Source organism: Lepidochelys kempii, chromosome 2 (genome assembly GCF_965140285.1).
Source record: "Lepidochelys kempii isolate rLepKem1 chromosome 2, rLepKem1.hap1, whole genome shotgun sequence".
Taxonomy (NCBI): Eukaryota; Metazoa; Chordata; order Testudines; family Cheloniidae; genus Lepidochelys; species Lepidochelys kempii.
In genome coordinates this window covers 179,763,859-179,790,126 of record NC_136381.1, presented here as the reverse complement: position 1 = coordinate 179,790,126, position 26,268 = coordinate 179,763,859, and the positions used below count along the sequence as shown (strand labels likewise).

General features: G+C 37.9%; 1 protein-coding gene across 1 annotated transcript in view; it reads right to left on the bottom strand.

The window, feature by feature from the left end:
• Positions 1-26,268, bottom strand: part of LOC140906149 (uncharacterized) — an 83,755-nt gene that overhangs the window by 23,728 nt on the left and 33,759 nt on the right. The window contains exons 4-5 of the mRNA XM_078851326.1: positions 24,988-25,162; positions 10,828-10,902 (exon numbers count right to left, since the gene is read on the bottom strand). Of these exons, the coding sequence (XP_078707452.1) occupies positions 10,828-10,902; positions 24,988-25,162 (250 nt within the window). The remainder of the gene's footprint in view (positions 1-10,827; positions 10,903-24,987; positions 25,163-26,268) is intronic.

Below are 26,268 nucleotides of genomic sequence, written 5' to 3'. Positions count from 1 at the left end.
GGAGAAATAGTTTTACTTTGTGTAATGACACATCCACTCCCAGTCTTTATTCAAGCCTAAGTTAATTGTATCCAGTTTGCAAATTAATTCCAACTCAGCAGTCTCTCCTTGGAGTCTGTTTTTGAAGTTTTTTTGTTGAAGAATTGCCACTTTTAGATCTGTAATTGAGTGACCAAAGAGATTGAAGTGTTCTCCAACTGGTTTTGGAATGTTACAATTTGATGGTACACCATCATAGGGCCTAATCACATCAGCCACACTATCAGAGGCTCGTTCACCTGCACATCTACCAATGTGATATATGCCATCATGTGCCAGCAATGCCCCTCTGCCATGTACATTGGCCAAACTGGACAGTCTCTACGTAAAAGAATAAATGGACACAAATCAGATGTCAAGAATTGAACATTCAAAAACCAGTTGGAGAACACTTACTACAAAATCTGCCCAAGACATTTCTATTCAGAGGGATCAGATCTGAACAAATATAGCTAAATAGTTACAACTGAGAGCCAGTTAATTCAAGCAAAGAAATGGTGGAAATTTCAATGTATTTTTCAGGGTGAGCTTACATTGGTATTTTCAAATACTCTATATTAATATTAATTTGGTAGCTTTTAAATTCTGTTTAAAAGAAAATAATTCATTTAACTGACAGAGGATCTGTTTGACATTTGAGACCTAATGTTGGACTTTGAAATCTATACATTAACCTCACAGATAGTAAAGACATTCATTCTTCTACTGTAGATTGCATATCACGTTTCCATTGTCTGTTATCCTTTTTGAATAAATTGTGCTCTGTAGTCTCTAATTTTTTCTTCTCACATGTAACTTTTCTCTATGCTACCAGAGAATTTACTTGAAACAATGAGCTTTGTGCCAGAGCTGAAGACTTTGATATCATTGTTCTCACTGTGTTCATGTGCTTTGTAAAAAACTTGTGGGCCAGATCTCCAGCTGCTGGAAATCAAAGGCGCTTCATTGAGGATCTGGCCCATATAGCTTCCATATGGCCCAATATAGCTTCATATTATCTAATGTGCAATTATGAACAGAAGTTGATAGAATCACTTTAATATACGAGACTTGTGATTTAAATGGCTTTTCCTTACAAAATGGCAAATGCTTGATCCTGTATTCCTCTGACACCCCAAACTCCAATAGATAGCACTGGATGTTTGGAGTACTTTAGGAGCAGACATGCAAAATAAGTCAAAAACTTCAAATGCATTCGACATACCAAAGGCCAAGAATTTCCTCAGACTGGGATCCCTTAGCATCACTTGAAATTTCTATTTTTCTTTTAATGTGAATTTAGTGCTTGTGAAAGGTGCCAAATTGACAGCACTGGAAACTGCCTACATTGAAAATACTTCAGCATTCTACAACAGTGGTCCAGTGCTTAGTAATGCCATTGTAAATTGTGATGGGTGATTTTAGACAATTGCTGGAGAATCTCTTTTATTTCATGCTGGATTTCTCACCTGGTCCTAACAGTGCATTTGAAATCTGTTTGCAAAGGTCACCTTTAAAGGATGAGATGGTAAATTATTCTTAATATCCCTTAAATTCTTGGTATTTCGCTAAAAGTGCCAGCAACAGTGCCTATCGTGATGAAGTTTTTTCTGGTGGACACCTGTCCTCTGAAGATTCTTTGCTCACAACTGCACATCCCTTTCTGCCATAAATTTGGATTTGGTCTTTTAGATCCAATGGGATTTAGATCAGATACTTATATATTTTTTCTATAAAGAGTTTGTTATATTCAGTCGGTAATGTCAAAAATCAATACCTAGAACTGTTTCAAAAGGCAGCAAACCAATTTAAACCAACCCTAGACTACTTGAGAATCTTATCATCAAAATAATTATCAGTAATAGTAGCTCCTTTGTACTTTATAACTAAAGATCTACACTGATCACTCTGTTCTTAATGCACTCTGTTTTATAAAAAAACCAAGTAACTTCCATCTTATAATGTGACATATGATCTTTGGGTCTGTCTTTTAATAAGCATGCCAAATACTTTTACATTTATGTCTTCTATGAAACTTCATGTAAAGTTTTGGTGACTTAATTTTCTTATTTTAAAATAAAATGACCAAATGCTTCTGAAGCTTGCCAAAGAGATAGCATTGTAGACTGAATCCCTTTCTACACAGGAGAGATACAACACATGCAGGGACAGAGGAAGCTGCTTCACACCATCTCACCAAGCCATGTCAATATTGTTCTGAAAGGACAAGCTTTAGAGAGGAGAGGGGATAGTTCAGTCTCCACATTCAGTTCAATCTTTGGCTTCTGCACTGAGCCTGCCAGGTTTTTTCTAGAATATTGTGTTTGGAAGAATCGAGTTATACCATTTTAATGTAAGCTTCTTTAATGATGACTCGATGCACTTTAATGGATACAATAAGAGAAGCACCATTATTCCTATGTCATGCTCATTGAAAGCAGTAAGCTTGGTTCTGTTTCCAAATCTTTTTACTCATCTATTCCACTAAGCAAAAATTCTGAAGAATCCTGGTAGGTCCCGACCCTGCTTTCACTTGCACTGGTGTAAATCTAGAGTAGCTCCATTTTAAATGAATGGAGGGAAGTCAGTTTAAAAAGAGGAATGACTAGTGTGAGAGCAAAATCAGGACTGCTCACTATCTAGGACTTTAAAAGTAATTTCTGCTTCTTCAGTATACTTGTGAATAATGTTGTCCCTGCTAAGAAGTACGTTTACACAACATGGGTAAAATCCTGGCCGAAAAGTCATTGTCATTGAGTTCTGTGGAGTCAGGATTTTACCTCATGTTCTTAGAACAGAAATGCCCCAACTCTCATAAAGCTGTAATCAAATTCATAGCTGGCACAAACAGCCACAATTCCTACTGATTTTACTTAGAATTGTGCCAAGGTCTGAATATCTCCATGATCTTAGGGTTATTTTTTTCTTCAGAGGAATTTACTTACCCAATATTTGATATTTCTCTTTGAGAAGATTTTTTTTACTAAAACATGTTATTGTATACAGTTTATATACACTAATAAATCAAGTGTGCAATCTTAGGTCTTCATGCTGTAATAGACAATCTACACATATCACAGACTTGCTTCTCCATTCCTTACGCAGTCAAAACACCTGGTAAATCTATGGGAGTTTTGTCCATAGAATGTTCACTTAAAGCAACCTGCTGACCCTGATCTGATATGCTTAGAATTAATTATGATAGCGTATTCATTTTAGTAGGCAGCATTACAACAATTTATCTTTAGTTGAGAGCTATAGGGCTACTGAGGTAACTTGATTGTGAATTAAGGTTTAAAATAGACTGACTGTTCTAGCTGATTTAAATTAATGGGCAGAGCATGATTCTGAAACAGTAAGGACCTGATTTTCCTGTGTCCTGTGTTTGTGCAGTCCGTTATACCAGTGGAACTCAGGTGTAACATGCAAGTTAATCAGAATAGTAGCATTTCCCACTGACTTTTCAGGAGCATAAATGACTTCCAAGAGCAACGCAAAGAAGACTCCGGCCCCAAGTATATATTGTTAAACACTATTAAGAATGTACATGTACATTGGCCAAACTGGACCGCCAGTTTGCCTGCAATGCCAAGGTACCTCACACAAGATGACAATCTCTAGGGCCAAATTCTTTCACTTATACTGACTACTTCAGAGATTGCTTCTTTTGTTTTAATTGAGAAGCACAACGTTACATATTTTACAGTTTAATTTTATGCACGTTTATGAATTTTAGTTAAAGAATTTGAGTAATATCAAAGCTAACATAAAAACAACAAGGAGTCCAGTGGCACCTTAAAAACTAAGACTTATTTGGGCATAAGCTTTTCGCAAAGCTAACATAAGTTTTTGCGTCTGGACCAAGGACCAGCATGCTTATGGCGGCACATCCTCTGAAAAATGTCATTAAACAGCTTAGAAATATTAATTAACTTGAAAAAAATCTACTTTAAATCTATTAGTAAATACTGCAGGTTGGGATTGAAAAGGTGATGTATTTGGGATCAGATCCTACAAGGAGCTAACAGCCTTAACTTGCACTGAAGTCTACAGGAATGGATGGTGTTCAGCGCCTCACATTAAGTGCTCAGTACTTCACAGGATTGATCTTACAATTGTTGACCTTAGCTGTGATAAAAAGCTTTTCTATTATCATAATAAGCATCTTTATCTTTGCATTACTGTAATTACCACATAACTTACCTGTTACAATGACCTTGGTACCAGAGCCAAATACTTTGAAGCTATAGCCACTAGAAGTATCACAGTGAGCAAATCCTTTACAAAATACTGTACAGATCTAGTATCATTATATTGATGGACCAGTAGTTGTTGCTTTAAAAAAAATCTGATTTGGTATTTACATTGCTTTCTGGTTTTGCAATAAAATAGTAAATAAGGAGAGCGCATGTAAAATAATGTGAAAATGGTGGGGAAGATTTTCAAAGGGGCAAGAGACACTTAGACATCTAACTATCATTCCTGGGCACCTGCATGCCATTGAAATTCTGTCCCTAAAATTAATCTGATTCAATATAGTTTAGATTAGCTCTTTCTAATAATTTTTTTGTAAAGGAACAAATGACTTTTTAAATTAGGGTCCACAAGCTGAGATTATAAAATTAAGCTTGCATGCTGCCATCGTTCCATGATAGTGTTCTTAATGATAATGATAGATTGAGGGAAGAATATAGCTCTTAAATTGTGTATATTCAGGAGAATAATTTTGGTTAATTTCTGCCATTTGGTGTAATTAGAGATATTGCCCAACAGAAAACATTTGCTTTACAGAAATATTTGTTTGTCTCAGGGACTAAGCACCCAGCAAGGACCATTTAGCAGTATCTAGAGGGAAGAATAAGCTTAATTAAAGACATAGAATTCTCTCAATCCCCTTAAATCCAAACATGGCTAATCCATTTTAATAATTGGAAATCATCTTTAAAAACAAATTTGAGAATCCTGTTATTGGATCAATTATCGTAGTTTATTAAAAGGATTACGTCTATTATAGATACACCTTACGTTTATGTAAAAAATAAGCAAATCTTTATTTCTCATTACTGTATGGAAACAAGAAGACTTACTGCATTTTGCCCTTGATTTGGCCTTAAAGTTAAGCACATGCTTAAATGCCTTGCTGAATAGGAATGGACACATGCTTAAGTGCCTTCCTGAAGTGGAGCCTTTTTTAGAAAAGAAAAGACATTTGCATGATTGTTACTATAAATATACCCTTTCATGCTAGCTAAGAGCCAGATCCTCCAAGTGCTGATCATCCTCAATTCTTATTTAAATGAATGAGCATTGAAGAAGCTCAACAACTCATGTGACGGGGTGGTAAATATACGGCATTATATAAAAAAACATAAGTTCTACATTTCACATTTACTGCTAACAATAAGTGTTTCCACTTCTGAATATTTTTACATAATCATCTCAGTGTTACAATGCTAAACAAGATCTCCAAATAATTTACATTATTCTCATTGATTACACAAGTGTAACTGGTTCTTTCTCAATTAGAGAGACTATCATGGGTGAAATTCTGACCCCATTGAAGTCAATTGGAGTTTTGCCTTTGACTTCAGTGGAATCAGGATTTTACCTTATAGATTTATGATTAGCTTGCTTTTTTGTTCTGGATAACAAGGATAGGAAATGCCCAGAGTAACTGTATGCTTTGAAAACATCTTGAGAAACTTACTTGAAACCACCAATTTGGTGCCTGAGCCAAAGTACTTTACTATTCCATACTCACATCATTGAAATCCTTTACAAAAACTAATGAATTATCAAGTTATGAATTTTATCAGACTAAAATTCTGAAGTTCATATTTTAAATACAAAGTCCACAGTCTGAACAAGACTTGCTATTGGCCAGTTAATTGTGTGAGTATTATACTGAGTTTATGCACTTCGTGAATTCCTGTTCCTTTTTGTTACCTAAAATGTTTTTTGCTCCTTCACATACATCAGTGCATGGCAAATTGAGTGGAGTGAATTGCTGGTAAGCAAGCACTTCAATTAATTTTAGTGGATGAGCAGGATTTAGTCCTCCAATCTCAAATGTGGATGGGAAGGATGGTCTTGTGGTTAAATCACCGGAGTGAGATTTGTCTTCGTTTCTGGCTCTCCCTGTGTGACCTTGGGCAAATCACAACCTCTGTGCTTCACTTTACATTTTAACATGCTCTTAATGTATTGTTTAGAAAATGACATTTCCTTGACAATGTGCAGTATTATAAATACTGTACTCAACATTAACTAGCACTTATAGTATTGATTGGACTGTTTCGGTAGCTTTAATCTGATAAAGAACATTACACGCAAAAGTGAAAAGATACTTTCAGTAAAACCACTTACTGAGAACCTGAAGACTGTTGCACCTCAAACAATTTTCCTTCATTTATCAACATACACTGATATAGCGCTAAAAATAACAAACTCATGCGTGCTAAATTGAAACCTGTGCTGTGAATTTACACTTGCTGGCATTTGGACTCTTTCAATGGAGTGGCACGAGAGATTAATTTGGCCCAATATTTTAAATTTAAAGCTCTCCATTTCCCTCCTTCCTGATTCTTAACAGCTATTCAGTAAATATTCCAGCCTTTTACACAGTTTACTCATTAGGACCAAAACTCCCCTCAGTCAATCCATTCGTGTTCTTGGCAGTTCCACATTCTGATCAAGAGCAATACATGGCTTATGTGCAAATTCCTTTTCTTATATTAAATTATTCAGTGCAGTTTTTCTGTCCTTTGTTTTTCTTTTGGTAAATAGAATCAATCAAGAATAAAAATACTTACCGGAAACAAATAGCTTGGTTCCTGTGCCAAAGTACTTGATCCAGCCTGAAGTATCATGCTGACTTTTCGTTTTACAAGAAGCTGTGGTATTTTACTTATGCTGCTGTGTCCTTTCTCAAATAACCAGCACTCTGACCAGTAGCTGGGAAAATACTTCTAATGAAGTATTCCTGGTTTCTTGACTGCTTGGAGAATTTAACAAATTTCACATTTCTGTGCCACCATAAAACTGGTACATAAATTCTCTTCCCAGATTCTAATTGCATGTCCTTGCAACTTTCCATTAACAAATCCTCACTCCTTAAAACGGAAACTAGATGACAGTTTCTATTGATTTTAATATTGTAAATAGACTGTTGGATCAGGCGGTTCTCAAACATTTTTATTGTGTGGTCCACATATGGAAAGAGAGATTGTCTCTTGGACTACCTTCCCAATAGCATTGACCACCTCCTCCTTCTCCCGTCGCAATCACATCACATCTCTGTAGCAATTGCTTACATGGAAAAATGATACCTGGAAAGAATTTCATTCTTAGGTGTGTTACTGAAATTGAATAGATGACAATGAGGAGGAACCAGCATTACGTGATCAGCCAGCTCTCTACAGACCAGCACAAAGAGCTCCATAGGCTGCAGCTGGGAGCCTGAACCCTAAATATATATTTTGCTGTATGTTGGGATTATTGTAGTTGGTGTGTTACCAATTTACATGGCTGCTGGTGGGGGGGAGGGGAAGATGAGGGGATATTGTCCTCTGCATACACAGACATTTTAAAATAGAACAGAGATAACATCTGAGAAAGCCCACCTCATTTCAGACAAAAGGTGTGGATGAGAATCTAGCAGTTGTAAGGGAAATAACCAGAGTATTTGATCTCTCTCACAGACACAGAGACCGCGACCTCTACCTCACTGCAGAATAATTCTGGGAAATAACTGACAGTGGGTAAGAAAAATAGAAAAGGAACATACAGTGAGAGGTTCCTCTCAAATGTACAGGTGGTTGTGTCAAAGGGCTTGTCTACTACCCAAGAGTTTATTGGGAATATCTCCCAGCATTGCAATCGTGCTGGTGAATCTTCCCTGGTGATCCCTGGGAGAACTGGTGTAGTGAGGGCAAAAGCCTTCACTGGCCGGTTACCACCATGTCTTGTAGACCTGCTCTGAGCAGGGTTAAGTGACACCAGCATAAAAACACCAGCACGAACACTGCTGCACTTGATGTCCTTGGTGGGGCTCGACTGACGTTAGTGCCACAGCAGGAGGTTTCACAAAATACACCCATTGTTGCCCCTCCACCTAGCAAATATACCAAGTCATGGTCACACATTATATAGCACGGTAGTTGTAACATGATTTGGTCTTGCAAGTATGGAGAGAGCAAAAATGAATTTTAGCCATAGTCTAACCATCATGCATAATAACTTTAACTGGTGTTGCACTTTCCATCCAAGAATGTCGATGGAGTTTAATGCATTAAGCTTCAATGTCTATGTGAGGCAGGTATTGTTCACAGCAGGAGAAACTGAAACCCAGAGAGCACAAGTGACTTGGTCATGCAGGAAGTGTGTAAAAGAGAGCCAGGCATTGAATCCAGATCTCCTGAGGCCCAATCCTGTTCTTTAACCAGGAGCTGGGCAGTAATAAGAGCCACCAGGGAGCACAGGCAGCTCTGGGAAGCCCCAGACCCTCTGCCTCACCCTGGGTGGTGTGCCCCAGAGGTGCGGGGATGCAGGGGGCAGAGCCTTGTACTTTTTGAATCGATCCTAAGTATACTGCAATAAAAGACCCCGGCTGGTCCACGTCTCCTGACTCAAACTTGCAGGGCTGGGGCTGAAGGGCTAAAATTGCAGTGTAGACATTTGGGCTTGAGCTGGAGTGCGGGCTCTGACACCCAGCGAAGTGGTGGGTGTCAGAGCCCAAGCTCCAGCCCGAGCCTGAATGCCTACACTGCAGTTTTTAGCTGCACAACCGAAGCCCCACAAGCCCGAGCCAATTGACCCAGGGTCTGAGACGAGGTGCCATGGGATTTTTAATGCAGTGTAGCCGTACCCAAGGGGAAGGGAAATAAAGGTTCCAGATACCTTTTAATGAGTCTTCTTTTCAAAAATCACTAGCATATTTCATCAGGAGATATATTTGCCCTGAACTAAGTATGTATACTACTTAAGAACTTTGGTTAGCACCTTTAAAAAGAGAGTTAGAAAAGCAATCTGTAAGCCTTGTCCACACTGAAAAACTTAACCATTGCTGACAATATTTTTCTTCAATGATTCACCTTAAAATGATATAGGGGATGACCTATGTTCAGTTGAGGACCCACTTAATATCACTTCAGGGGGAACTTTTGCTGAAAGCCATTTTGAGAAATTACAGAAAATACATTAACATGTATCACTCAATGACAAATATCAATTAAGAAATTAGTAAGGATGATACATCCTGAAATGACTTTGTTCATTTATTTGACAAATGTAATGCAGTGTTATGCATAACACTCAGCACTTCTGAAAATCACGCCACTTAAATTCCCAATTAAGTATTTAGGAGCCTAACTTTAGTCAACCACTTCTGAAGCATTACTAACAATGGAGCTCTCATCAGAACTCAGCGATCAAATCTTTGCTGAGGAATAGAGGGAAGGTTGCCTGTTGTGTCCAAATCCCGAAACTGATGAGCAAAGTGCCAATTAGTGAACTTCTGCTGAATCTGCTGAATTATTTTTAAATAATTCTGTCACAGTATTAATGTTGTCACTCTAGAAATAGAGCTGATCTAAACATATTTTTTTCACTTTATGCAATTTTTAAAAATTATCACGTGCCATAGAGTTGGATAAAACACAACCACGCTTTTTTTTTATTAAAAGTTTGAATTAGAAAGGATGAAAATATCCTCATTTTATCACTGAACTTCTGTACGTGCATGAAATAACAAACACTAAATCAGGTTGAAAAAGAATTCTATACCAAAATCATTATCCATCCACTCGTTTCACACGGCTGACTGCAAGTGATACATTTTTTTAAACAGTATATTGAATGTACGAGTTATTGCAAGAAATGAGCAGGTTCAAACACTTTTACTGCAGCTAATCTCTGTCCCCTGAGAATAAGGTTCCCAACCCAGCTAAGTGCCAAAGAAGTATTCTCTGCAGAAAGAGGCAACGTTCTCATGTTATAAATGTGCATCACAAAGAAGAAACGGAAGGTTGTTGATATTTCAGTAGTGTCAAAGGGGTACTGGGTGTAACAAGCTACTTAATCAGAATGTTAGCATTTCCCATTGACTTTGCATGAGCATAAATGGCTTCACAAGAGCAGGGCAAACAAGACTCAGGCCCTAAGTATATATTGTTAAACGCTATTAAGAATACATGCAACCACTAGTTTGCCGGCAATGCCAAGGTACTTCACACAAGACGACAATCTCTCGGGCCGAATTCTTTCACTTACACTGATGTAAGTGCAGGAATTCAGCTATGAAGATACTGACTACTTCAGAGATTGCTTTCTCTGTTTTGATTGAGAAGTATGACATTGTTACTTATTTCACAGTTGTTTAATTTTATGCGTCTTTATTAATTTTAGTTAAAGAATTAGAGTAATATCAAAGCTAACACAAATTTTTGCAACTGTGCCAAGGACCCGCAAGCTTATGGTGGCACATCCTCTGAAAAATGTCATTAAACAGCTGATCTTTAGAAATATTCGTTAACTTGAAAAAAATCTACTTTACATCTATCAGTAAAAATTGCAGGTTTGCTCTGGGGTTGAAAAGTTGGTGTTTTCAGGGTCAGATCCTACGAGGTACTGACAGCCCTTAACTGCCATCGAAGTCTACAGGAATTGTCTGTTTTCAGCACCACACTGAAAGTGCTCTGTACTTCACAAGATCGAGCTTACAATTGTTGACCTTACTTGTGATAAAAAGCTTTTCTATGATCACAATAAGCCTCTTTATCTTTGCATTACCGTAATTACCACATAACTTACCTGTTACAATGAGCTTGGTACCGGAGCCAAATACTTTGATGAGAATACCACTAGTAGTATCACAGTGAATAAATCCTTTGCAAAAATTTATACAGAGCGGGTATCTTTTTGTTGATGAACAAGTAGGTGTTGCTTTAAAATAAATCTGATTTGCTATATAAATTACTTTCAGACATTACAATAAAATAGTAAATAAGGAGAGTACCCGTAAAATAATGTGAAAACTGTGGGGGAGACTGACAAAGGCACAAAAGGCATTTTGGTGTCTAACTATCATTGAATTTCAATGGGCATTGGGCACATAAATGCCATTGATAAAATGGCTTAGATTAAGGGTGTTGAATATTTTGTGGAAAGGAACAAATTACATTTTAGTTTGTGGTGCACTGGCTGAGTTTATAAAATTAAGCCTGTACACTACCATCATTCCACAATGCATCTCCCAATGATAACAATAGATTGAGGGTAGAATATAGCCTTTAAAATGGGTATATTCATGGGGAAATTTCTGGCTAATTCCTGCCATGTGGTGTAATCAGGAATATTACCAACAGAAACCTTTTTCTCTTCAGCAATATTTGTACAACACCGGGATTAGGCACTCAGCAAGGATGATTTAGCAGGATCGAGAGAGAAGAATATGCTTAAAGACACAGAATACTCTCAACCTCCTTAAATCCAAACATGACTAAAACATTTGAACAATTGAAAATATCTTTTAAAATATCTGTCTCCCTCTATCACGTACCTGGTCTTTATGTAAAAAATAAGCAAAGCTCTTTATTCCCCATTACTGTATGGAATCAAGAAGATTTTACTGCATTTTGGCCATAAAGTTAAACACATACTCAAATTCTTTGCTGAATAGGAATAGAAACATGCTTAAGTGCCTTACTGAACTGGAGTCTTTATTAGGAAAGAAAACACAATTGCATAAATGTATTGTTACTATAAATGTACTCCTTAATGCTATCTAAGGGCCACATTCTGCAAGTGCTGAATGTCCTCAACTCCCATTTAAATTAATGAGCATTGAAGTACCTCAATACCTCACAGGACTGGGTGCTAAATATACTGTATTATATAAAGAACATAAATTCTACATTTCACATTTACTGCTAACAATAGGCTTAGTTCCACTTCTGAATAGTTTTGCATAATTATCTCACAGTCTTACAATGCTAGACAAGATCTCCAAACACTTTACATTGTTCTCAGTGAAGTGTAACTGGTTCTTTTTGATTTAGAGAGGCTAGTATGGGTGAAATCCTGACCCCCAATGAAGTTAATTGGAGTTTTGCCTTTGCCTTCAGTGGAATCAGGATTTCACTCAGTATATTTATGAATAGCTTGATTTTGTCCTCGATAACAAGCATAGTAAATGCCCAGAGTAAGTGTATGCTTTGAAAACATCTTGAGAAACTTACTTGAAACCAACAGTTTGGTGCCGGAGCCAAAGTACTTTATTCCATACTCACATCATTGAAATCCTCTACAAAAACTAATGAATCACCAAGGTATGAATTTCACTGAATTCGGATTCTGACGTTCATATTTTAAATACAAAGTGCACAATCTTAACAAGACTTGCTATAGGCCAGGATGTTATGTGAGTATTAAACTGAGTTTTTGCACTTTGTGAATTCCTGTGCCTTTTTCTACCAAAAATGTTTTCTGCTCCTTGACATACATCACTCCATGGCAAATTGATTGGGGTGAACTTGTGGTCACCATGCAATTCCATTAATTTCAGTGGATGAGCAGTATTTAGTTCTTTGATCTCCAATGTGCCTGGATAGGAAGGATGGTCTTGTGGTTAAAGCACCAGAGTGGGACTTAGGAGATTTGTCTTTGTTTCTGGCTCTCCCTGTGTGACCTGGGGAAAATCCAAACCTCTCTTCTTCACTTTACATTTAAACATGCTCTTAATGTATTGTTTAGAAAAAATAAGTACATTTCTTGGCAATGTATTATAAATATTTTTTTTTGTACTCAACATTGTTAACACACTTATATTATTGATCGGACTGTTTCTGTGGCTTAAATACTATAAAAAGAATATTATACATAAAAGGGAAAATTACTTTCATAAAACCACTTACTGAGAGCCTGAACACTGTTTCATCTCAGAGAATTTTCCTTCATTAGTCATCATACTCTGATTTTACCCTAAAAATAACAAAAGTTTTAAAAATCTCACACCTGCTAAATTGAAACCTGTGCTGTGAATTATACACTTGCTGACATTTGGACTCTTTCAATGGAGTTGCATGAGAGATGAACTTGGCCCAATATTTTAAATTTAAAGCTCTCCATTTCCCTCCTTCCTGATTTTTAACAGCTATTCAGTTAATATTCCAGCCTTTTACACTTGTACTCACTTTACTCATTAGGACCAAATACTCCCCTCAGTCAAATCTTTGGGAGTTCCACATTCTGATCAAGAGCAATACATGGCTTATGTGCAAATTCCTTGTCTTATATTCACTTATTTGGTACAATTTTTTTTTGGTCCTTTGATTCTATTTACCAAAAGAAAAACAATCAAGAATAAAAATACTTACCAGAAATAACTAATTTGGTTCCTGTGCCAAAGAACTTGATCCTGCTTGAAGTATCACGTTGACTTTTCGTTTTACAATAAGCTGTGGTTCTTTACTTATGCTGCTGTGTCCTTGCTCAAATAACCAGGCACTCTGACCAGTAGCTGGGAAAATACTTCTAATTAAATATTCCTGGTTTCTTGACTGCTTGGAGAGTTTAACTAATTTCACATTTGTGTGCCATCATAAAGCTGATACATAAATTCTCTTCACAGTGATTCTATTTCGATGTCCTTGCAAATGAATCCTCATTCCTTAAATGAATCCTCATTCCTTAAAATGGAAACTAGACAACAGCTCTATTTGATAATGGTTTAAATAGACCCTTGCATTAAGCGGTTCTCAAACATTTTCATTGTGTGGTCCATATACTAAAAAAGAGATTGTGTCATAAACTACAGTATCCCATTCACAATAACATTCACCACCTCCTCACTCTGTAATCAAATCACATTGCTGTGGCAACTGTAGCAATTGCTAACAAGGAAAAATAATACCTGGAAAGTATTTCATTCTTAGCTGCATTACTGAAATTTAATAGATGGAAATGAGGAGGAACCAGCATTATGTGATCTGCCAGCTCTCTAAATACAGCACAAAGCATTTGATGAACAGCTGCTGGGAACCTATATCCTAGATACATATTTTGCTACCCAACTTAATGTTGTTCTAGATTCTGTTATAACAATTTACTGCTATCTTTTTATATGGCTGCTGGGGAGGAGAAAAAATATTTTCCTCTTTATACACAGTCCCTTTAAAACAGAACAGAGATAACATCTGAAGAAACCCACCTGGAAGATGATTTAGCAAGTGTAAGGAAACGAACGAGAATATTTGCTCTCTCTCTCTCTTTCTCACAGACACCCACACCTGCAACCCCATTCCCCTGAAGAATAATTCTGGGAAATCACTGACTGTGTATGAAAAATTGAAAAGGAACACACATAGAGAGGGCCCTCAAAAATGTGCAGGTGGTTGTGTCAAAGGGGTTGTCTACCCAAGACTGTTTTGGGATCGCTCCCAGCATTGCAGTAGTGCTGGTGAATCTTCACAGGTCAGCACTGGGAGAACTGGTGTAGTGAGAAGGATGGTGTTCACCGCCATTTTGTCACCAGGTCTTCAGACGTGCTCTGAGCAGGGTTAAGTGACACCAGCATAAAAATGTCGGCACTAGCACTGCTGCTGTGCTGTCATTGGCCGGGTTGTACTGATATTAGCACAACAGCGGCAGCTTTCACAACATAAGTCCATTGTTGCCCCTCTACCAGGCAAATCTACCAACTCACAATCGTACGTTCTAGTTGTTATAATATGATTGGTCTTGCCGATAGGGAGAAAGCAAAACAGAGTTTAGCCATATTGTAGTCATCACACATAATAACTTAAAAAGAAAAGGAAGACTTGTGGCACCATAGAGACTAACCAATTTATTAGAGCATAAGCTTTCGTGAGCTTATGCTCTAATAAATTTGTTAGTCTCTAAGGTGCCACAAGTCCTCCTTTTCTTTTTACGGATACAGACTAACACGGCTGCTACTCTGAAACCTGACATAATAACTTGCACTTTTGTAGTACTTTCCATCCAAGAATTTCAATGAAGTTTGATGCATTAAGCTTCAATGCCTATGTGAGGTAGGTATTATTCACAACAGGGGAGACTGAAACCCAGGGAGGTTAAGTGACTTGGTCACACAAGAAGTGTGTGAAAGAGAGCCAGGCATCAAATCCAGATCTCCTGAGGCCTTATCTTGTACTTTAACCATAAGACCATCCTTCTTCTCCCAAAATGCAGACACACACCTTCCTAAGACTGAAAGAGCAACTGAGATCAGAAAGAATGGATGATGCAGTCTCTCAAGAATTTGTTCTCTAAGAAGTAAGTTCCCTAAATCCAATAAATACTCTAGACTATGTTGCTGATCTCAATAAATCACAAAAGAAAAAGTTTCACTCAGCCTGATCTCCCTTTTGAACTGAGATATAGAAATCTCTGCCAATGACATCTAAAGTTCTATCTCCTGACATGCATCTGTGTAGAGCTAGTACAGTTTATCACCAATAAAAAGAGAGCAAATAATAGGTAAAAAATTCAATAGTATTTAAAATGAATTAGGAGTCCAAACCATTAAATTTCATGATTGTTGGACTCCTAATTCATTAAGTATTTTTGAAAATGTAACCTGATATCTGCAGGAACTTTAACGTGATCCAGTTTGCCTCATTCACAAAAGCACCACTTCAAACTGCTCTGATGAGATTCTGAAAAACATTTGACCAACCGGAATGACCCTTCCTCATCTTTACCCTAAGGAAATAGGATTGGAAACTTATTCCTGTATATGGGCATATGCTGTCAAGAGGAATCCACAAGCTACTCTTCTAGTCAGTGGCTAAGAAGGATTTCTCGCTCAAGAACCATGAAGAAGGGAAGCTGTTTAATGTCATTCCTTTTGTAGCAACTTGGGTAATCCTGGCTTATAGCAACTTTGATCGCCTTAATGCATCCCCACTCAGACACAGCACGGATGAGTGATAAATAACAATATAAAATAGCCATGAAAGGCTACAGACTACCTGTGGAATCTGGGTTAGGTTGTAAGGACTGGCCAAAATCTCCCCACTTCTAGGCCCCAGGAACAGTGAATAGAAGGATGATCATCTCTCCTTCTCCTCTTGCTGACTATTTCTATTTTAAATGTGCAACCATAGTTATACATTCACATAGGGGGTTTAGATTTAATAAAAATGACTTTATTTAGGTGGATGAAGTGATAAGAGAGAGACACTGGCAGGGCTTGGATTTCAAGGTGTGTGGTTTAGACAAACATTTTAGTTAAAGGTGGCACACTTTAGTTATAGATGTCTGCAAGTTAAGGTTGCCTGAATCTTCCCATTAAAAGACAACCTTTTCAGTTGCTTTTATCTTTACCAAACTTAAACTGTTCTGACTCAAACTTTCCATGCCAGTTTTCTGCTTAAGGCTGATTTAAAAAAAAAAAAGTTTTAGCAACAGTGGTTCAGCCTGTTGTGAGAACTAGATTTCAGGAAAATACCTAGTTTTTCCCATATTAAATAATTTTTCAACTGTTTCTTTGAGAATCTCTATCATTTCCATATTTGCAGCAGGGACTTGAAATTTGTGAAGAGGATGGCCTTTGTGTCAGGGATGTGTTGTTTACTATTCCTGTGGAAAAAATGCCCAAATTTGGCCAAAGTTATGAGCCTTTGAAAAAATCTCACTTTGCACATGTCAGCAGTAATTTGTTTGAGTCTGGCAGCTCTAGTCAGCAGAAGCAGTTTGGGAGAGGGGATGGTTGCCAGAAGTGGGGGTGTGCATGGGGGGAAGCTGTGGAAGACAGAAAAGAGTGGTTAGGTGGGGACAGCAGAGGAGGAAAGGGACTAAAAGTAATGGGTGGTGGATAAGAATAGAGGGAGAGGAAGGGGCAACATTTGGGGGTATATAGACATGGATACGGGGGATGATAGGAGCAAAAGGGAAGGGGGCAGAAGATGGAGGATGAGGGGTGATAGGTGCAGAAGGGAGAGGTGAAGATGGGGCGGGGGACAGAGACAATGTTGGGCAGGAGGGAGGAGGCATGGTCTAGTGCTTAGTGATAGCCTTGGACTTAGGAGACCTGGGTTTAATTCTGTCTTCTGCCACAGGCTTTCTATGAACCTCAGTTCCTCATCTGTAAAATGGGGGTAATAATACTTCATTACCTCACAGCCGTGTTGTGGGGATAAATGCATTAGAGATTGTGAGGCACTCAGATACTGTGGTAACTTAGATGGTTGGGTGCTGGGGATGAAACAGAAGGGTCTCTAACCACTAGAGAATTCCCCCTTGCAGTTCCTAGAATTAAACCCAGGAATCCTGAGTTTCAGTATTTCCCTTCATTCAGCAAATACCTGTGAAACCCATTGGCAAAATCTGTGTCATCCCCCTTTAGTGCCTGATCCACATAGAGGATAACAGCCTAGTAGTGATACCAGTTACTCTGTTAGTTGAAGTGACAGAGGTCTATGAATGGAACCTCTATTTTTGTTTCTGTTTTTTAAATTAGGACACTGTATAAAAAAAGACTACTTTAATAGACTATTAAGGTTGCAAAATCAAGCACTCAGAAGTTAGCAAATGCCAGATTTAATGTTGGCCAGGCAACCTTAAGTTGATCCCCTTATACATATGTGTTATGATGCAGTCTTTAATTACATGACCACACACTTTTTCTTCCGCAGGAGTCTTGTTTCATTTTGTGCACAGGGTGGTTGGTGCTCTGGGGTTGAATCAGGATTGTGTACTGAAGGAGGCTTGTATGTAGGACCCTGGACTCATTTGCTGCAGAATTTGGAAGGTGTCTGGTGGATGAGGGAGGGGGTTGCAGGAAAGGGAAGGCTGGTCTTATGATAAAGGCAGTTGGGTGCCAACAGGGATAATTGGATTCTATCCCTGCCCTGTGCCTCAGAGTTCCTGTGTGATGCTGGGCAAACCACTTAAACCAAAATATTCACAGCTGGACACACATTATGTGTGCCTCCTTTTCTGGGTGGCCTCCTGGGTCCTGATTTGCAGAAGGTCTGAGCACTCATGACTGCAACTGAAGTTGGTCAGAGCAGTGCTTTGAACATATCAAGTGCTATGAAAATGTGAAGTACAGTGGAAAATCGGGCAGTAGAGGTCTCAGGTTGAGCACCCAAAATTAGCGGACACTTTTGACAATTTTGGCCACAATCCTTCTGTGCCCTCAGTTCCCCACAGTAAAATGGGGTTACTAACACCATTTAATCTCACAGGGCTGTTGTGAAAAGAAATTCATTAATGTTTTTTAAGTACCCAGATACTACAGTGACAGCACCATAGAAATGCCCATGTTTGGATGGTCTGTGTTAAATAAGCTTGGGGCCACATCATGGATGTGGAGGATAAAGAGAAATACTGAATAACTACTGATTCACTGTGTGAGGTAGGGGTCCTATACGAAAATAGCATGTGATCATGTAAGTAAAGACTATCAGAATACCAGAGTAGTTGTAATATAGTTTGGTCTTGCCAGTATGGAGAGAGCAAAACTGAATTTTAGCCATAATCTAATCATCATGCATAATAACTTGCACTTGTGTTGCACTTTCCATTCAAGATATTAAGCTTCAATGTCTATGTGAGGCAGGTATTGTTCGCAGCCGGAGAAACTGAAACCCAGATAGGACAAGTGACTTGGTCATGCAGGAAGTGTGTAAAAGAGAGCCAGGCATTGAATCCAGATCTTCTGAGGCCCAATCCTGTACTTTAACCAGGAGCTGGGCAGTAATAAGAGCCACCAGGGAGCCCAGGCGGCTCTGGGGAGCCCTGGACCTTCTGCCTCACCCTGGGTGGTGTGCCCCAGAGGTGCGGGGATGCAGGGGGCAGAGTCTTGTACTTTTTGAATCGATCCTAAGTACAGGTTTACATTCTGGTTCATTTCAAAACAATTCCAGGAATACTCAGAAATGGAGTATGGACACAATATTTTAACTTTTTTAAGAGAGCTAAGATACGGTGTTTTGTTTTGGCACACTCTCAAAATTCAAAATCAGCCAAATGGATTTGGCTCAAATTTTCCAAAATTGTTTATCTTTAATTGCTGGGTTACACAGATGCTGTCTCAGTCTTGAGAATAATCAGTTTAAACTCTGATGCTATCCATAGAAAAGCACTTCACTAATGTAAATAAAGGTGCATTTCCTGGCAGTGTAATCAATAAATATCAAGGAAATCAAAGTGAAGGTAACCTTACCATCCAATCCACTCTCAATTCTCTTACCTAACCAGTGAGCATTTAATAAACTAGGGGAGTTTTTTAAAGGCACATATGGTAGGTAAAGACCTACTTTGAAAATCTCTCCTTTAGTTAACCAAAACTTTGAAATTAAAAAACACAATGATAATGTGAGGAAGGGTATGTCTACACTGCAATCAAAGACCCCTGCTGGTCCAGGTCTCCTGACTCAGACTTGCAGGGCTGGGGCTGAAGGGCTAAAATTGCAGTGTAGACATTTGGGCTTGAGCTGGAGTGCGGGCTCTGAAACCCAGTGAGGCGGTGGGTGTCAGAGCCCAAGCTCCAGTCCGAGCCTGAATGCCTACACTGCAGTTTTTAGCTGCGCAACCTAAGCCTCACAAGCCCAAGCCAATTGACCCAGGGTCTGAGACGAGGTGCCATGGGATTTTTAATGCAGTGTAGCCGTACCCAAGGGGAAGGGAAATAAAGGTTCCAGATACCTTTTAATGAGTCTTCTTTTCAAAAATCACTAGCATATTTCATCAGGAGATATATTTGCCCTGAACTAAGTATGTATACTACTTAAGAACTTTGGTTAGCACCTTTAAAAAGAGAGTTAGAAAAGCAATCTGTAAGCCTTGTCCACACTGAAAAACTTAACCATTGCTGACAATATTTTTCTTCAATGATTCACCTTAAAATGATATAGGGGATGACCTATGTTCTGTTGAGGAGCCCCACTTCAGGGGAAACTTTTGCTGAAAGCCATTTTGGGAAATTACAGTAAATACATGAACATGTTTCCCTAAATGAGAAATTTCAATTCTGAAATTAGCAAGGATGATGCATCCTGATATGCATTGTTCAGGTATTTGGTAAATGTAATGGAGTGTTATGCATAATGCTCAGCACTTCTGAAAATGACGCCACTTAAATACCCAATTAAGTATTTAGGAGCCTAACTTTAGTCAACCACTTCTGAAAATCTTGATTCTGAAGCATGACTAATAATAGAGCTCTCAACAGAACTCAGCGATCAAATCTTTGCTGAGGAATAGAGGGAAGGTTGCTGTTTGTGTCCAAATCTTGGAGTGGATTAGCAAAGTGCCAATTAGTGAACTTCCGCTGTATCTGCTGAATTATTTTTAAATAATTCTGCCACAGTATTAATTTAGTCACTCTTGGAATAGAGCTGATCCAAAAAAATTGCCAAAAAATCAATTTTTTGTCACTTCATAAAATTTTTAAAAATTGCTGCCTGCTATAAATTGGATAAAACAGAACCAAAAATATTTTTATGAAAATTCTGAACTAGAAAGGATAAAAATATTATTTGATCCCTGAATTTCTGTAAGTACATGAAAATATAAATTCTGAACTAGACCAAAAAAGACTTCCATACTAAAATCACTATCTGTCTGCTCGTTTCATATGGGTGACAGTAAACAATACATTTTTTTAAACAGTCTATTTACCAGTTATCAGAAGAAGTAAGCAGGTTCAAAACACTTTTACTGCCTCTAATCTCTCTCGCCTGTTTGTCACTGTGGGATACAACCAAGAGAATAAGGTTCCCAACCCAGCTAACTGCCAAAGAAGTGTTCTCTGCAGAACGAGGCAAGATTCTCATGTTATTAATGTCCATCACAAAGAAGAAAGGGAAGGTTGTTGATATTTCAGTCTTGTCGAAGGTCCCCAAATGGGCACCATGTATCTTCTGCATTCACCATTTGTTCCAACACTTAATTAGAGGTGAACAATTAGAGCCCATTTAACAAAATAGTTGGCCTATACTCCACAAAATATATTGGTTGGAATTTTTAAAGGCAGCAAGAAGGGATTTAGGTGCCCAAATCCCTTTCAAATTCAGGCTCCTTTAATAATGTCAGCCATTGTCTTTAGTCAACTGAGACACAAATATTAATAAATACTAAAGCCCTGCTCCCACAAAGTCTTACACATGTGCTTAATTTTATGCATTGTGAGTAGTCCCACTGATGTCAAAGCTTGTGAAGGTTCCTTTTCTAAAATGATTCCAGCTTATTTTTGTGCTGTCTGGCTAGTCTAGAGTTTTCTGAAACGATTTGGAACTGAACCAAACTGTAACCCTGTAACTAGGGTTGTGTCAAAAAGTATTTAAAATATCTAAAAATTTAGAAGCAAATGAAGACAGCTGAGACATTAGACTACTTAACCAAGAAAAATTCCTTCATTAAAGAACTTTCCCTCATTTTGAAAATTGTCACCAATTGAGGGAATTGATTTTTCTGTTCTTTTCAGTTTCGATCCTCATGCTCTGGCACTAATTAGTTCAACATTTGGAGCTCAATCTTACATTCCGTACGCACCAAAACCACCCAGGAATACAGGATTGGGCTTGACCAGTAGGTTTACCAAATGATTTACTCACTCAAGTCTTGTTTGTATTCAAAAAACCTTTACATAGCTTCCTGCCCAGTGATGTTGTGCTTTGCAAAAACTAATGATGATTTCTGGCATTTCTCATTAGATGCTTTTAAAAATTGGAGTCACATTTATATGCTGACACCTTTGCAAACACATATCGTTTTTTGTATTTTCACATGGTTAGATGGGTGTCTATCCAATATAAAATCTGAATTTTGTACATATATAAGCAGAATGTGTGTTTGCATAAGTGGCTGTGCAGATGCATGAGCAAAATCAGTTTTAAATTTCGGGCCTCACTTTAGGTCTGATCTAAAATCCCTTGAGGCCAATGGGATTTTCTCCTTTGGCTTCAATGGGCTTTGCATAAGACACTTTAAGAAGATCAGACCCTTAATTTCCAAGTCAATTGTAGTTTCGAGTGTGGAACTACTTGTTGTTTTGGTCCGACTTAACTTTTCAAAACACCTTGCTTGTCTAATTTATTTAACTGGAACTTTTAACAAGGAAGGCACGTTGTAAAATGATAGAATGTGATATATTATTATTTTAAGTATCACTTCTCTTTTTTAAGATGGCAATTGACTTTGGGCCCTTTGGTTTCACTCCTTGCTCAAAAGAAATTCCTATTAGTTTTAATGGGAGGTTTTCTAAAGTGAGGATTGCAGCGTTATGTTGTAATTGACTCACTGCTAACTATTTTTGTGTGTGTTTGCAATCTGCATGCCACTTATAGGTAAACTATCATACGTAAATAATGTTGATGTACTATTTGAGAACAAAGTCCGTTATGCAGTCAGAATTTATTTTTAAAAAAGGAAATGGTATGCTTGTAATTTTAATTTTGCATTATGTGCTTGGTCCAGCTTCTCATTTCCCACTGAAACCAATGGATATTGAGCGTGCTCAGCACCTGGCATCATTCATACCCAGAAGAGAAATGGGTTGTTACGACATTTCTCTATTGCGAGCCAGTGACTTATGATTTCATTACCATTAGTGTTGTTAATAAATTATTACACTCGTAATAACATTTTAGACTCTTTATATTCTTGCATTGAGATAAATGATTGAGCTTAATTTGATAGATTTTTGCCATTATGAAACATTTAAAATAGTTTGTCTGAAAACTTACTCGTTGTGACAAGTTTTGTGCCAGTTCCAAAGATTTTTGCAGCTCCCACCGTGTTGCAACTTACTGCAAAAACTGCCCAAGACATTTCTATTCAGAGGGATCAGATCTGAACAAATATTGCTAAATACTCACAACTGTGAGCCAGTAAACTCAAGCAAAGAAATGGTGGAAATTTCAATGTATTTTTCAGGATGAGCTTACATTGGTATTTTCAAATACTGTATATTAATATTAATTTGGTAGCTTTTAAATTCTGTTTAACAGAAAATCATTCACTTCATTGACAGAGAGGATCTCATTGACATTTGAGACCTATTGTTAGACTTGTATTTTCTCTTGCCTAGTGGATTGATGGAAAAAAGATATTTCTGTTAAATTCTGCTGGATGCTTAGTGGTTTTGTCCCTCTACTGTCAGAGTGGTCGAATGGGTGCATTTTAAAAATATCAATATAAATAAACATATAATTAGAAAAAAAATTTACAGTACACTGTGACCTATCCTCTTTTCTCAAGATGTTTCATGACATCTTTTCACCCACCAAACACTATTTTGAATGGTTTCAGAGTAACAGCCGTGTTAGTCTGTCTTCACAAAAAGATAAGGAGTACTTGTGGCACCTTAGAGACTAACCAATTTATTTGAGCATGAGCTTTCGTGAGCTACAGATTTCCTGAATGGGTTCAAATGTAAAACTGTCTAATACAATTTTGCTTTCCTGTGCAGTATAATTAAAAGGAATCGTAAAACGCCAGTAGGCTTGGGGATTGATTATATTCCTATTGAAGTCTCAATGACAAAGAAGAGAGATACTTTGAGATGCATATTTTAGCAACCTAAATGAAGCTGGCCCTATGGAACATTATGCAACAAGGGCCAAATCCTAGTTCGACTTTCTATAGCATGCGTTGCATAGAGTCTCGCTGATATAGACAGGCTACAAAATATGTTGGGCCAAATTCTCGACAGAGCAGTGGTAGAGTTGTACTGATATAACTAGAGGAGAATTTGATTCAGACTATAGAATATCTTCCTTCATATTGCTTGTGTTTGTTGTTGAGAACAATCACTGATTTAATTGTTGCAAAATTTGGAAAATTCCGTGTCTTATGACAACAGTATTTCAATATGTTGGGGAAGAAACCCGCTGTACCATGCAGTGTGCCTAAATTAGTCCAGAACTGAAAGGGACTCTGATCCTGAGGTACTGAGTTGCCTCAACTCCCATCAAAGTCAGTGGCAGATCAGAACCTCTCAGGACTGGGCTCACAATGCATGTTACAGGCTCAATCCTATACTTATTAAAAATATGGGGAATTTTAATGGTGGAGCAGATCCTTTTTATTCCTGCATCCCTCCACTCTTCTGTGATGGCATTTATGTTTTAGTTTGAATTTGAATTGATTTTGTGCAATAGAAAATTACAATACTAATCTAAAATGCTCATGTCAGTAATCACATATACAATATTCACAAATATTGGCTCTCTTGGTTCCAGTGCACATCCTTTCTCCTAAACCTTTAACCTGGTCCTATGCAGAGAGAAAAAATTAGAATGAAATCCAGGCTCCATCCAAGTGAATGTCAAAACTCCCATTGACATCAACAGGGCCAGAATTTCACCCCTAATGTCTTACATCTCCTGACTAATGCATACTTGTGATATGAGAGGCTAAATCCTGGTTACCACACTAAAGAGAATAAAGGGGGTTTCTCTAGGAGAGCTACATGATGGATGGGAAGATGAAATCTTTTCCCCAAACTAGCTTGAGCATCATAGGACTGAGAGCTTTAATAATGTCCATGCAGTTGCCTCCCCACTGAGCAGGGATTTTGGCCAGTTGATCTCCGGAGTCACAGAGCCACTGGCCATTCCATGCCATCGCCACTCACCTACCCCCGTTTCCTCTATTCTTTGGTGCACAGAGGTCCCCTAGAATTGCCTTTTTGGCTTGCATCCAGCACTGGATGGAACTGTGTATGTTCTCCTGCTCTGGGGCATTGACCCCTACACAAGAGAACAACACAGCTTTGACTCAGGGTGAGCAAAAAAATTCTATGTCAATAATTAATTGTCAATGTGATCACCAATCCGTGTTACTTTGAATTCTGTACATTAACCTCACATTCATTCTTCGACTGTAGATTGAATATCACATTTCCATTGTCTGTTATCCTTTTTGAATAAATTGTGCTCTGCAGTCTCTAATATTATATTATTACATGTAACTTTTTCTCTATGCTACCATAGAACTTACTTGAAACAACGAGCTTTGTGCCAGAGCCGAAGACTTTGATGTCAGTGTTCTCACTGTGTTCATGTGCTTTGCAAAAACTCATGGTCCAGATCTTCAGCTGCTGGAAATCAAAGGTGCTCCATTGAGGATCTGGCCCATATAGCTTCCATATGGTCCAATATAGCTTCATAATATTCTATGTGCAATTGTGAACAGAAGTTGATAGAATCACTTTAATATACGGGACTTGTGATTTAAATAGCTTTTCCTTACAAAATGGCAAATGCTTGATCCTGTATTCCTCTGACACCCCAAACTCCAATAGATTGCATTGGCTATTTGGAGTACTTCAGGAGTGGACATGCAAAATAAGTCAAAAACTTCAAATGCGTTCGACGTACCAAAGACTTAGAATTTCCTCAGGCTGGGATCCCTCAGCATCACTTGAAATTTCTATTTTTCTTTTAATGTGAACTTACAGTTTGTGAAAGGTGCCAAATTGACAGCACTGGAAACTGCCTGTACTGAAAATACTTCAGCATTCTACAACAGTGGTCCAGTGCTTAGTAATGCCATTGTAAATTGTGATGGGTGATTTTGGACCATTGGAGAATCTCTTTTATTTCATGCTGGATTTCTCACCTGGCCCTAACAGTGTATTTGAAACCTATTTGCAAAGGTCACCTTTAAAGGATGAGATGGTAAATTATTCTTAATATCCCTTAAATTCTTGGTATTTCTGCTAAAAAAGCCAGCATCAGTGCCTATCGTGATGAAGTTTTTTCAGGTGGACACCTGTCCTCTGAAGATTCTTTGCTCACAACTGCACATCACTTTCTGCCATAAATTTGGATTTGGTCTTTTAGGGCCAATGGGATTTAGATCAGATACTTATATATTTTTTCTATAAAGAGTTTGTTATATTCAGTCGGTAATGTCAAAAATCAATACCTAGAACTGTTTCAAAAGGCAGCAAACCAATTTAAACCAACCCTAGACTACTTGAGAATCTTATCATCAAAATAATTATCAGTAATAGTAGCTCCTTTGTACTTTATAACTAAAGATCTACACTGATCACTCTGTTCTTAATGCACTCTGTTTTATAAAAAAACCAAGTAACTTCCATCTTATAATGTGACATATGATCTTTGGGTCTGTCTTTTAATAAGCATGCCAAATACTTTTACATTTATTTCTGCTATGAAACTTCATGTAAAGTTTTGGTGACTTAATTTTCTTATTTTAAAATAAAATGACCAAATGCTTCTGAAACTTGCCAAAGAGATAGCATTGTAGACT